Here is a 14,295-nt window from a genome sequence, read left to right as displayed (position 1 = left end):
AAAATAGACAGAGACGTCCATACGCTAAACATGCGTTTTGTTTAATTAGAATTACACATTACAATAAAATTTATTTTCAATATTTCTATCATTAATTGTCAAGTGGTTAAAAACCGCAAGATAATGCATAATTACTGTCGTACTTACGGGATTAATACATTCAATCACAATCATAATAATGCAAAAAGTTTTAATCGCCACAATCATCATCGGGTTCCGGTTCATCGAAGTCCCGTACCTTCACATCGGCGTCCTCCCCATACTGTATGATATTGTCTATGGTGAGCAGAATATTCTCTATGCTCTCCTCATCCTTGATGTTGAGTGGGTAGAAGCGGACCAGGCTGAAGTTGTCTATGACCTCTCCTATGGCTTCTGTTAGCTTCGCGTATTTCTCGTGCCACTTGGACCTCGCGTTCCTCATATCTGCTAATAGGATGTGTGGGTCTGGATCTAAGTAACTAAAATAATAATTAAAAAATTACTTCCCTATGCGGTAGGAGAATAAAAAAAAAATTGAACTGAACATTTGTAATTTAAATTTGTGAAATTAATCCATAATTCCTTACATGAAAAGTAAATAGTATAAAAATAATATAACAAAAAACAGAGGTGGTAGTGTTTTACAGCTTGTTTGTTAAACTACAGTGTTACTTATAAAATTTTGTAGATTATTATGAAACTTACTTGTCAAGTTGTTTCCTTGCAGATTTGCTGAGTAGGTCCATTTTGGTTAATATATTTACATGAGGCAATTCTAGGTTTACCATCACACTTAGGGCTGCCATTGTACCTGAAAATAGAAAACAAGGTAAGTAAATAGAAAACAAATTTTAAACACAAAAAACCGGTTTAAACAAGCCGCGGTCGAAATGTAACAATTTGCGTTTTTAAAGAAGTCCCCTTAAAAAGTTACGAGTGCATGCACTTGTATAGAAAGCAATATGTTTTATTTTTTTGCGGTTTCAGGCTTGCCGCTAAACGCGCGCGTTTCATCTTAGTGTGTTCTAAACCTTACATCCATACAATTTATATAAAATTAATAAATTAAAGCTTACAAACCGATTTTTACAATGAAAAATTATGGAATCAAAATCACAAGCTCATACTTCTTGTTTATTTGAAATGTAATCTCATTGCTATATAATTATTACTTGTTAGTATTAATGTAAACATAATGTATATGTATAATATGACATAGCCTGCTTGAAATGTCTTTCATAACTTCTAGAAGAAATGAAGGTATGCTATTAAATGGAGATGGCAACTGGTCCTGACTATTCTTACTCTAAGAGAAGAGTTATGGACAGATAGAAGACTAGTTAAAAGTGAGTATATGATACAATAATAATACCTGACAGAAACTTAGCCCCATCAACCATGAATTGAGAGTCAACGAGGAACACAACACAGATGTTGAAGTTCCACCGCCGCAGCAGGTCCACCAGCTTCCTCATGACTGGCAGGTGGGTGTACAGCTCAATCTGGCCGGGACAGTCAAACAGCAGGTAGTCGTCGTCCACGTCTCCTAACTGCTCTTCAAGCCAATCACTGTTCTCGAGTAGGGTTCTGGAATTGAAGAACAGAATATCAGTAAATATTTGTCATACATAAAAGATGAATAAAGATAAGATATTTGATGTAGATATTTTTTTGATGTTATCAATGTTGACAAAGTCATATATTTTGTAGGGCATGGGGCTTCCATCAAAGTGCATATTGATGGTTGAAAGGTTTATGAAATGTTACTCAGATTTGCCTTTCAACCGTCAATATATAAGGGTATAACGTCCTGGTTTTACTTAGCATGTTTTCATTGTTTAAGCAATGATAATCAATTTCTTTAACCTATATATTAAGTAAGTATCTTGTCAGTAAAAATTAAATTGCAAGTTATTAGTATAAAATGAATAAGGATAAAATAAAATTGCATTTACACCTACTCAACACAGAATACAAGGCCCCCATTGGGTCCAAACTGCAGTTCCTCATCCTCCATAGCATCGTCCAGATGTATCAGCTCCCGGATGTCCACTAGAGGCTCGTAGTCAAAGTGCTCGGCTGCAGGGTCCAGGTTCACAACCTCCACTATCCTTTTAGCATCACTTGCATGTTTCACTATAGTTGAACAGTATGTTGACTGGAAGTTAAGCACATTAGTGGTGAGTGGTGGTGTATCTACGTTTAGACACTGATAAAAGAGAGACAGTTATATGAGGTATTCGAACTTAGATCTTTAGTGGTACCGATATCTACATGATGAATCTCTTTACAATATTTGGGACTGTTTTGATTTTGTTCAGTTTTAGATTTCATGGCAGCAGTGATTACTCACCATTTGTAAGCGGTGGTGCGACTGCATTCAAACCACGAAATCTTCTATTTAAGTTATAGTTTAAAGGACTCTTATTAATATTTTTGCCAAGAACATCATATGTATATAGCAGAACACAGTGTCATCACAGTGCTAAAGTAGTAATTTATGTAATAAGTGGCTTTCTTTACTCACCTTTCCACTCCCGGCTGGGCCAACTACAAGCTGTGCATAACGCATTTTGTGTTTTTAACTAATATTCGTACAGGTTATACTTGTAACAATTCTAAAATCACAGAATCGACGTCCACCCTCAATAATTTATATGAAGCTACATAGGTATTATGAAAACATGTGAGGTTTAAAAGTAAATAACTTTTCAATGCTTAATGATTAATGCTCATGCTTTTCATACTTCTGAGTTTTGACTTATGTTGTTTTGTCAATTTGTTATTATGACAATGACTACTGACACTGACATTATTCTACAGTCCGACAAATATTGCTATGCCATAGATATATTATCCTACTGACGTTGCTATGCGTACGACAGTGGCGCCACTGGCGATCATAATATTGCTAGTTTATCAAATAAAAGTAAAATACATAATAAGATTTATAATTTTTTAACATACCATGTTGATTCTAACAATAATATTCATTTTATTGACACCTAACATAACTTTTAATTTTAATGATAGTATTAAATTAATATAAAAAATTAAAACTCTATATGTAGAAAATTGGAAAATAGTTCATGAAACTCACAAATCACAATACATGATCATAGACAATTACAAATAGTCGTTTCCGGTGACCACCAACCGCACAAAAAAGTTTATCGAACTAATAAACGTGTATGATAAATCATAGTTTGCAAATTGTAAATTTTGAAGTTAAATAGCTTAAACGCGAGCTTAGTCGTGTCTGCGAGGCTCTTTTTCCATGCCTACTTGCTAAGTTGTAGGATTCATAGATCCATTTTACTGTTTTGCAAGAAGCTGCTGTATGGGTAAAGTGACCAGACGTCCCGCTTTGAACGGGACCGTCTCCTTTTCTGGTTCTCCGTACGTTAACCACGAGTTTCAAAAATGTCCCGTTTTTTCGAAATAGCGTGAAAAAATTATCGTCCGGACCACGCTTCGTCGCGATGCGCCCCTGCGTTCTGTCTCTTGTCTAACAATAGGGCGGTGAAGGGGAAGGCGACAAGTTTGCGTTAAATTTTGATTCATAATTTTAGATATGTAATTATTAATCTGACTTATAAGGTCACACATTAGACGATCTTGTATATGGTGACCTTGAGTTCGCCCTAATCACCATAGTATAGTATATATAGTAATATATTTGCAGTGCTAGTGTTTCATGCGGCTTTCTTTTTAATGGTCAGGTTATGTTTAGGCCACGCTTAGCTACATCACTACTTGTGACTCGATTTTGAATCTTAAGTTCGCATGAATGCAACTCTTAGTCATTATGCTTCTAAGATTATTTTTAACTTCTTTTAACAGTTAAGGTCAACTTCGTCTAGAAAATAAATGCCTGATAATTCTACCCTACATTAGCTTATATGTTATATGTTGTAGTAAGTAACGAATTATTAGCCTATGCGTGATCAGTGGCCACTTTTCAGGCCAGTTTAAAGTTAATATTATTAGTACATTTATTTAGTAATTGTTACTTTTTAACCAACTATAATATAAAATATAGTGATGTATACGTAATTATGTATATTCGATCTGTATATATGTATAATATTGAATAAGTAATGTAGACAATCAAGTGTATAGTAGATTAATAGGGTATAGTCCCAGGCAATCTGCTAGTCCACTCTGAAGTTGTTGCGAGCAGGTGTAGTCATACAATTTGCTATGACAACGTGATTAATTTCTATATTGAGAGAGGACTAGCAGTTTTACGCGGTCTATAGGTAAGTAAGTAAGTCCGCAGTTCATCAATCCTGTGTAGACAGCTCTTATACCTACGTTATTGCAAAAAAAAACATTTTTAGTGAAGTATCGATGTGATATAAAATCATAACTAAGAATAAAGACAAGAGAAACAAACGAATTGATTAGCAATTTCTTTATTTTTAATTTAATAACTTTAGAAATTGTTCAGAAAGAAGACAATGGTTTCAGCATCATTATTATTAATATGATATGAACAATAATAATTACCGCTATATTTTATCACTATGTTGTAATATTAGGGAGATAATATTCGCTATAGCTACAATATCATACAGTCATTTTGCTACTACGCCATATTCAACAGAACAATAGAATAATGAATACAAGAGGTGTAATTTATAAGGTGCCGTAAATATCTTAAAATACGCGCCAAACTTGGAATGGATCCGTACTTTTTTTTTAAATTTAACGCTTACTTTAAATTAGCCTCCTGGCAATTAGCCCTAAATTATAAAAAACATTTCTTATTGATACAGACGCAACAGACGAATAAAAATGGTAAGATCTCATTGACACACGAATCTATAACTATTTTTGTCCAATACTGTCTCTACTTATTTTTTGTACAGATTTTCGTAAAAATATTTATGTGTTACATTTTTGTAATCATAATTTACATTAATACAAAACATTCAGACGATTCCAATATCGACCAATGTAACTAATTCTTAACATATTTACGGCACCCAATTTAATAACAATATAGTAAAATCCGTATTTATAAACACTCTCAATAAGCCAAAGCTTATAGATAAAAAATCAAAGTAAAAAATTAAGATTTTTAACGTATGATGAAGATTTAAAAAGAACGTTCCGTACTGTCAAACAGCCTAAAAGGTTTTGTAATATTGACTATTATGAACTAACACTTACAAACTAACTTAATCATTTATTTTATATATATTATCGATATGTATGGAGTTTGGTATCCCTAAAACAGAACGTCTTGAAAGTTAAAATTTAATTGGAGAAAATTGTAACCGTTTTCGTTAATTAAGTTTCAAAGGAGGGGCCTAAATCTATAAAAGACAATTTCCATTACACGTTTTCCGACACAATTTCGAATGATAATAATTTCGATTAATCATGCATTAACCCTTTATAGAAATACCTATATTTTGGGTGTCTATTTCGCTATTATACTATTTTTACTACCTAAATGTGGCAATTTTATTATTTACATTCATACTGAATACTATATACACGTGATGCAAGGAGTGTGGTTCCCTCGAATGTACAATTCATTAATATTACTACTAACGATAAAAAGGAAATAAGGAAAAGAAATAAAAAATAAAACAACAGAAAATAGAAATTAGATTAAAAGCAAATTTATTGCTAAAAATAAAATAAAATTATAACCACAAGCAATACATTTATTTGCTTAATCGTAGCGTATTTTGTGTCTAGATTTGTACGTTCTCTAAAACATAAAACAATAGAAATCGCTCTATAGTCTAGGAACAGGGTTTACGTAGACTGTAGAGTGGAAGAGGCGCGGGCGACTGCGCGGGAATAAATGCGACAGCTAGGCGTCCAGATCACAAGTTTGAGCGGTCCCGCTAAGTATAAAATTATATATAGAAAACATACAATAGTATAAAATAAACATTCATAATTTAAATGTAAAACTCGCGTAACCCAATTATAATATTTTAAACCTCACCGGTTCACTAATATAAACATAATAATACTTTTCAACTGGGGTTCAGTATACCTTAAATTTACATCTGATTGCACTTTAAAAATTTATTTAACAATAGTCGAACCTACTACCCCTAATTATCGGCAACGATTCGCTTATCTTACAATTACAATACGTCTAACCTACCTACCTATGTACAGGCGTTCTTGACTCACAGACGATATTCGATACATTCGATACATATTTGGTATAGTTATTTACAATAATCGAATCGAACAATACGTAAGCCGGAACCTAAACAATAATGGGATATTTGTACCGATTCAGGGTACGTTTCGTATAAAAAAAATTAAAGCAAAATGCATTTTTTGTATCGCAAGTTTCGTCCGACGCGCGGACGCACGAGTATGCCAGGCATATCACGGATAGCGTCGACCGATATTTACAAAGTCTTTGGCCTTACAATCGAATCATAACAGAACACATCTAACTACACGAAATATTTGCACTGAACGTGGCGGGGCCGTGCCGGGCCCGCACGACGGCGCGGCGCCGAGCTAGTACTCCCACCGGTCGTCGTCCGCCTCCGTCTTGATCTTGTCCTCGGAGAGTACGTCGGGCGAGTGCGGCGCGCGCGGCGTGTGCGTCAGCGAGGCGAGCGAGGCGCGCGAGGCGGGCGAGGCGGCGGGCGAGGCGCGCGACGCGGGCGAGGCGGCGGGCGAGGGCTCGCGCGGCGCGGGCGACGGCTCCACGCGCACTGTCTCTTCCGACTCCCGCCGGAAGTCGTCGCCGCGCATCACGCACACGCCGTTGATGATCACCTCGTCGGGGTTGCGCGGCTTCTCGTCCTGCCAGTCGGGGTTCACCCACTGCGGCGCCGCGGGCTTGCGTCGGCTGGAGCGCGCCTGCGGGGTGGACGACGCCTTCGGCTCGGTCTTCGACTCGTCGTCGAGGGAGTCGTCCGAGCCGAGGTTGCTCTCGACGTCGTCGTCCTCGAAGTCGTCCGCGTCGGGTTCGCGTTTCAGCGGCATCGACAGGTCGAGGCCGCTCGACGCGTCCTTGGGATCCGCCTCGGGAGGCAAGAGCCCGCGACCGATAAGTGCGGCGAGGTTCGAGTTCGCCGCGAAGTAAGGGGGGTAAGGGAGCGGAACGCCCGCGAGGCCCATTCGCTCCTTCTGCAGTTCGAGCAGCCTCTGGTTTAGTAATAACCTGAACTGCACGGGGTCGAAAGGTGCCGAGGACTGGTCTCGCGCAGGCGGCTCGGCCGGCAGCCCGTGTGGCGCCTGTTGTTTTAGTCGCATGCGGTGATTGTGAAACCAGTTCGTTATAGTTCTCGTCGAGAGTCCAAGTTCTGCCGCTAAAAATTCTATCGTGGGCATGTTAGGATAAGGGTCGAGCGCAAACGCCAATCTGAGCGCTTCTTTTTGTTCCTCGGAGAATAATACTCTCTGTTTCTTTGCCGAGGGCGCCCCCGACGTGGGCCCCGGTGAGCTAGAATGGTAGAACTCTGACGTGTCATTCGATGACGTGTCGGAAGAATTGTCTTGCCCCGGCCCACTCGATCGCCGCCGTTTATTCGCTTCTCGTCTCTCATTCTTCAGGGCTTGAAGTCGGTCAATGTTGTGAGCGTCGCTGAGCCACAGCTGCATTCGGATGAAAGGTTCGCGGCCCTTGATGCTAAGCATATGCCATGGTTTCGGTTTCGACAGGAGTTCGCTGACCGACCCCTGCGAGAGCCCTAGGACGGCCTCGCCGAAGATCTTCTGGCCGATGTTGTTCGCTAACAATGCTTCCTTAATCTTAGTCGTTATCGTTTGGGTATCCAAGTCTTGCGTGAGCGCTGCCATTTCGTAGACGCTCGGTGAGATGTGTTGGTGGAGACCGCGCATGACGGGCGGCTGGTGGTGCTGCGGCGGAGGCGGCGGCGGCTTGCGCTCCTTGTTGTTGTTGTCGTGGTGCTGCGGCGGCAGCGTGACGGCGTGGTGCGGCGGGAAGCCGGGCGGCGTCAGTAGCAGCGGCGTTGGCTGCCCGAGGTGGCCGAGGTGACCTGGTCCCAGTAGTTGCTCCTGTTGCATTTTACTTAGCAAGGAGGTTGCGTCGGAGATCATCTTTTGAGTTGGTGGCATTGGTTTATTCATGTTCGGCGGACAAGCTGTAAGGAAGGAAAAAGAACGTCTTATTTAAACAGCTTTCGAACTGAAAAATACTTTTAGTGTATTATTTGGTATGTTAGTTAAATGGTTAATTAAATGTACTAGTCGGAAAGTTTCACAGTTGGAAAGAAATTTTCATAACTGTTTTTTCAACTTATTTATTTAATGATTAGCAAGCTGTATGATGAATTTAAATATAGTCATAAATGTATGTTATGAAGATTACAAATATTTTTAATCGTTTTACTACTCTACAGAATGTGATTAAGATAAAAAATGATGAAGTACTCACGAGGTGCTCCGCTATAGTTTCCAGTTCTCATCAGCTTCTCGGGCGCTATTTTGTACTGTGAAGCGACTAGCTTGTGAACAGCGTTATCGTCTTCCAAAAACATCTTCATTCGGATGAAAGGTTCTCTTCCTTTCTGCGTCAACATGTGCCAGGGCTTCGGCCTCGCCAGCAAGTCACTCACTGAACCTTGAGACAGACCTAGCACCGATTCTCCAAATAATCTTTGGCTGATCGAATACTGACTTAGCGCCTCCTTCACTCTTCGGACGATGTCTTCAGTATTTAAATTGTTAAAGAGATCAAACTGCTGCTGCGTGATGGGCGGGAGGACCGCCTTCATGGAACGTTGTGGGGGCGCGTGGTGGGTCGGGTTCGAAGGTTGCGATATCAGGCTATTCGTAATGGATGCCATTCGTTGTAGCGGACTCGCTGCAGCCGAGCTGCTGAAGTCTTCGTTTGGGGTGATCGCTGGCGGTAATATTGCGTTACCGAGCGGGCTAGAGGCCGATGAACCAGTGGACTGCTGGCCCGGCTCGAGCTTCGGCCTGACCAACGAGAATGCGCTGCCCGCGTGTCTTATAGCCTCTTCGGCGTTATCCTTATCACTATCAGTCATTCCATTAATTTTGGCATTTTTGTCTTTCGGCAAGGACAGGTCTTGGACTGCGCCCGACCCGTTCATGTGTTGGTTCTGGGCTTGCATAGCTTGCTGCTGAAGCGCAAGGAGGTTTGGAAAGGGCGGCATTCCCGGTAGGTTATGGAGGTTGGGAATGTTTCCTCCTGGCTGGATTTTCGCGAGCTCGCGGTGGTAAGCCTCTAGCGCCATGCGGATGTCCTCCGGTGGCCGCTCCATGTGTGGTGGCATACCGGCGCTGAAAAATGGAGGAAACATGCTACACGTCAGTTTAAGATTTGCTGTTCTCGTTTCATATATAAAATGACATTAAGTAATAAAATGCAATACTGAAATGAAACATTGTATATTGGGATTAAGGAGAAATATAAATGTTCATTTTGGATGTCTGTCAAAACTTAGCATCGTGTGTAAGGCAAACTATCAAAATAATTACCCAGGGAAGCCTTCGCGGTTGTGTCGAATGTCCTCCACTCGCCTGGTCATGATCTTCGCCAGCTCTTCTTGGTAGATGCGCACCACTTTCTCTTGAGGAATGTCGTCGTTTTCGTATTTTTTCAGCCTTCTGTTTTGACTCGAGTCCTGAAATTTTTATAAGAAAGTATTAGTCACTTGATACAATACAAAGTTGACTATTGATATCTATGAATTGATATTATAATTGCGTTAAATTTGAAATGTTTTTTGCCGATAATACTTACCTTATTGGAGAAAGGTGACGGGCACTGAGTGCGAGGTGAACAGGAATCGTCATTGCTTCTGGAGTCATCGTTGTTGGTCTGTCCCGTCGGCGTCTTCATCATGTGGGACGCCTCGTTCAGGATGTGGGCCAGGCGGTCGTCGCCTTCGCTCTCTGGCCGCCCAAACCCTGGACCCAACGTGCCATCCTTCGTTCCAACTGGAAAGGAGAAGTCTGTTTATAATTCTAAACTCGTTCTTAGGTACATACATTTTGGTTTATTAAAACTAGACTTAACAATAAAAGCCAAACTGTGGTGTGTCGTGTTCTATTTTCAAGTCTGCGGTTAACATACTAATCGAGGGGGTTCAACTTAAAACTTAGGATGGCATGCACCTATATACTTAGGTAGGACACCGATCTAATTTGAGATTGGTTAAAACAAAAAAAAATGTTGTTGGAGAAAAGGTCTTTGTAGTGTCAGATATTATCGTGGATCATAAAACTTCGAGTCATGCTCGAGTACGTCACCTCGCTCAAGCAATTTTAATTGCGGTTAAATAGTATTGCGTATAGCGTTGTACATCCGTAGCTGAAACCCTTGCCAAGTGATAAACACAGGAGTTATATTTGGTACAATTGAAATTAGGTGGGTCATTAAAAGCGGCAGGGCAACGGATGGCACATTAAAGATAATCGCTGAATGGGGCCGGCCAGTCGTCGCCTAAGCCAGTAATCCTAAAACGGCGCGCGCGCATCCATAAACAAGCGGAGTTACGCGAAAACCGCCCGCCATATTGTGGTCGTTCATCCTGTCAACATATTGTCTCTGGTTCACAATGAAGCGACACTATTTAGATGCTGATGTATGCGTCGCATTAGTCTAATTAAGACGCGTCATTAATTTACTCGCGTAAAGATGGCCGGGCTATTATCCGTTGTAATAAGCATACATGGATAAATAGTTGACGCTCCTTGTTATTGTTTTTTCACTACTACGCCAATTACTAGCGTTACATATCTAGCGTGTCATTTATTGCGATCTAGTAATTACTAGCCTGCAGCTACTTATACAAAATAAATGACTTCAGTCGAAGGTGCGATAAGGATCTGGTTTACATTTACGAAGCGATCATTTGCGGGCATCAATGGTTGCGGAAAACACGATATGCCATTATAAATTTAGCCTTAACGTTTTTCAAACGCTTAACTTCGATGGCAAAAAGTGAAACGCTCGTTTTTAGACAGGAAGTAATTAAGCGAGACAATTTGGTAACGTACTAATATCATCTGTAATATTCCCAAGGGCGTAGTGCCGTACTGCGCGCCGACTAATCACGCTCGTGTAGTACATGCAGCGCTGTACGCTTGAAACAATAGTAAGTATCTGTCGCCAAGTGAAAGTGTAACTTTAGAAGGTAAATGACAAAGGAAACGGGCAGTTAAGTTGCGCAACCCGTTCCAAACTCAAACGGCCGGGACAACGATTATGACACTAATAACACGAAAGTCGGATAATCGGAGTGAAATGTCGAATAATTGTTTTCGGTTTTTTCGAACGCACGAAATGTCGCATGTTTTCGTTCGCTCTGCGGTGTCTTAATGGCTCCGGGAAGAACGCTTCAAGATGTATCGTATTAATTTTCAAGGATCACAAAGACTTAATTGCATTCTTAAATTTTATTTTAAAACCGACAATATGTTCAGTGATGCCTCGACAATTGTGCAGTTTTATTTAACTGTTTGGGGGAAAATACGTCTTGATTAATCTGCTAATAAAAGCATAATACTATACGCAAATGTTTTTATAAGAGTTTGAATGTACTTGGTTTATTGGAACGTAAAGTCAGTTTTATTTATCGAAATGCGTTTACGAAACGGAGTAATTCGTGAAAGCTTTCTTTGTGAGTGTAACGTTAATGTGGTTTTGATTTAAGTGACTCACTGCAAATCACCTTTGAGATGTTTTCAATTTTCTTAATTCAGGTTAATTGCAACTGAATTGAAACAATTGAATATGATGTTAATCCCTTGGTGACACAGTTATATAAATAGAAAGAAAATGAAAAAAATAATAACATTCATTAAAGAAATCGTAATTGAAATTTATGTATGTGATATTCTGCACATGGCAATCTAATAAACGAATAAAACTGAACGTTATATTAGTCTTAAGTGTATTTATATTATTATGCATCATACAAGTTGCTCAGTCGTGCGTTTAGTTTGACGCAACGTTTGACACTTTGTACCGAAATCACTTTTCTCACGACACACATACACTTGTTGAGTATGCAAACAACATAACGACGTCCTTCTATACTTTATTTTTTATATTTATACGCGGTTTTTTTGTGAAATCGGTCTTAACGACTTATGACTGAGAACGTGAGCGAAATAAATTTTGTGAACCGCCGTCTCGGCTCAGATAACATCTGTATGACCATAATATTCAGTTTTCGAGTCATAAATGTTAGACAATAACTCTATATACGTGATTCGTGTACGTAATTACTTTATTTTTAATGTACACTTAATTGGGCAGGACCTTTGATAGTTCAAATGTCCGGTCGGAATTGGTCGTCTCATTTCGTGATGTTTAGATTTAATCTGGTCGCAGGAGTGGTGGAGTCATTTCCTCCAAGTAGATGTTAGATTACTGAGTCACTCGAGCCATTCTCGAATATATTGCTGTCTCCTGTTTTGTAATGTTCACAGGTCGTTTGCTAGCGTTATGAGGCACTACCTTGGTGGTATTTTGTTAATAGAAAGCGACGTACCAAATAATACGACTATCTGATATCAATAAGAAGTCCATCAATTATGGGAACTTGGCATTATCAACTCAGGTTGTGTTACACAGTGGTAAACCCACAGAGGTCACGGTCCTTATTTGGCGTTTAAAATAAGCAGTTATGTCAATATATACATCGCATGGGAGATTAAAATTTCGGTCGTGTGCCGCGGGGCCTCAGACCGCGATAACCAATTAGTTTATTCAGTCGATACAGCGGCCATCGATAAATTTCAACACACGTCTATTAATTCCTTTGATCTTCTAGCTGCCGTTTTGTTATTCTACATACGGCACGAGTACAATTACCAAAACGTGCTTCGGAATATTTTCAAAAATTGCGTTGGTTTTGCTCGCCGTTTTAGCTCCATCTTGTACTAATGTCAAGCACGACAAAATGGCCGCTCGCGCTCTATCGATCGCACCTCATTTTTGTTGTCTAAAAACTATAAAGTGTAACGATATATCACTTCTCATCGTGGCCATTACGTGTACTTTTGATGGATATTCAAAGAAAAAATGGTACTCAATTAACGTCGTCCGGTCACGGAAGTCTTATTTATTGAGTCTCAGTCACGTACAAGAAATAAACTGTTACATATTCCATTATAGTGCCATAAGGTACTCTAGGAACAAAACATCGCTTATCCATTTTCGTCATAGATGCCGGCTATCGGCGGCGTATCTACGTTCGTTGCCGGTATCCTTACGCCGTTAAGCTGTTCCATAATCATAATAAAAGCGGAGAAATTATTTGTTTATGCGACACCGCATTGCGTGCGTGCACGCGAAAACTATACCTTTATAGCTGTTATTGATTGCTAATGCCATATGAATATTCAAAGCCTTTGAAAAGTAAAGGCGCTCTAAATTATCGTGTCACTGTGACAGTGAAAAAAACACGTTAGTAATTTACTCGGCACACATATAGTTCGGTGGCGAATGGGGAATGCGTATCCGGTATTGTAAATCAAGGCGGGTAGTCGGAAAGGAAGGGGTGAGAGTGCGCCTTAGACGTCACGCCGCGAATCGATGCTCATTTGCATTTGAGTCGTCCGCGGAGGCGGACGTCAGGGCCGGTCGAAAGTGTTGCGGGGAACTAAAAAAATGCCCGCATTTGAATTGTTAATACGATGCAAAGAAATTGTTGCATAAAATATGGCTACTGTTTAAAATTAGGTGCTAAGTGTTGCAGCAATGAAATGTACAAATGAGATCCACCGCGTAGGAATGCCGTACATGTTTCACGCTTCTACACTGCTCTGCCCTATATAATTGCCAATTAGTCAGCTTCACGTAGACGACACTGAGGAAAATCCTATTTTATTGTGTAAAGAATGTGTATACATTTGTTTGTCTGAGTACTAATATGTGTACGGAATGCATCGAGCGAGAATGTATTTGTCTAGGCTCATTAAATGAAAAAACGCGTATCTCTGTCAATAATTCACTCAATTCCAACGGCCTTTCCCATGAGTTACGACGGTATTAAGCGTTACGTTCGATGGAGTAGGAATTTCTTTTGTTCGGACAAAGTTCGGGTTCGGTTGTGGCGTGCGTCGGGACGGGGGCGATCCGGCTCGCGTGCTAGATGGCAATCAGCGGGGGCAGCGACCACGATTGATTCCGCCGAGAGCCGACTGATCGCAGCGATGTAGCCGGGAACTTTGCCGCGATAAACAACCGCTACCGAATGCTATCTGTCGATACAGCTCGGTATCTCAATGTGCGTGACACATAATTGAGGGTTACGAGAGGAAGGAAAACTTGAATAATCTATTGCATTCTTTGAAGATATTATGATACTTTTA

At 40.2% G+C, this 14,295-nt stretch overlaps 2 protein-coding genes across 9 annotated transcripts in view; both read right to left on the bottom strand.

The window, feature by feature from the left end:
- Positions 1–175: 175 nt before the first annotated feature.
- On the bottom strand, positions 176–2,763 carry LOC140746436 (GPN-loop GTPase 3). Its single transcript, XM_073078584.1, has 5 exons — positions 2,510–2,763; positions 1,944–2,140; positions 1,355–1,569; positions 688–793; positions 176–461 (listed from the first exon to the last, which is right to left on the bottom strand). The coding sequence occupies exons 1-5, from the start codon at positions 2,552–2,554 to the stop codon at positions 191–193; spliced, it is 834 nt and encodes a 277-aa protein (XP_072934685.1). The 5' UTR covers positions 2,555–2,763; the 3' UTR covers positions 176–190.
- Positions 2,764–5,602: 2,839 nt separating this feature from the next.
- The window catches only part of cut (homeobox protein, cut), a 196,354-nt gene continuing 187,661 nt past the window's right edge, over positions 5,603–14,295 (bottom strand). For 4 of the 8 annotated variants that reach the window (XM_073078575.1, XM_073078581.1, XM_073078580.1 and 1 more), the window contains 4 exons: positions 9,713–9,924; positions 9,448–9,593; positions 8,378–9,270; positions 5,603–8,084 (listed from right to left, as the gene is read on the bottom strand). In XM_073078575.1, the coding sequence (XP_072934676.1) occupies positions 6,490–8,084; positions 8,378–9,270; positions 9,448–9,593; positions 9,713–9,924 (2,846 nt within the window). In that variant the 3' untranslated portion in view covers positions 5,603–6,489. The remainder of the gene's footprint in view (positions 8,085–8,377; positions 9,271–9,447; positions 9,594–9,712; positions 9,925–14,295) is intronic. The other 4 variants (XM_073078576.1, XM_073078583.1, XM_073078577.1 and 1 more) reach the window with 3 other exon arrangements.

Source organism: Epargyreus clarus, unplaced genomic scaffold (assembly GCF_041222505.1).
Source record: "Epargyreus clarus isolate Ecla_fem2 unplaced genomic scaffold, WU_Ecla_fem_2.2 ptg000012l, whole genome shotgun sequence".
In the NCBI taxonomy this organism is placed as follows: domain Eukaryota; kingdom Metazoa; phylum Arthropoda; class Insecta; order Lepidoptera; family Hesperiidae; genus Epargyreus; species Epargyreus clarus.
Note: the sequence above shows the minus strand (reverse complement) of the source record. Positions and strands in the feature narration are given on the sequence as shown.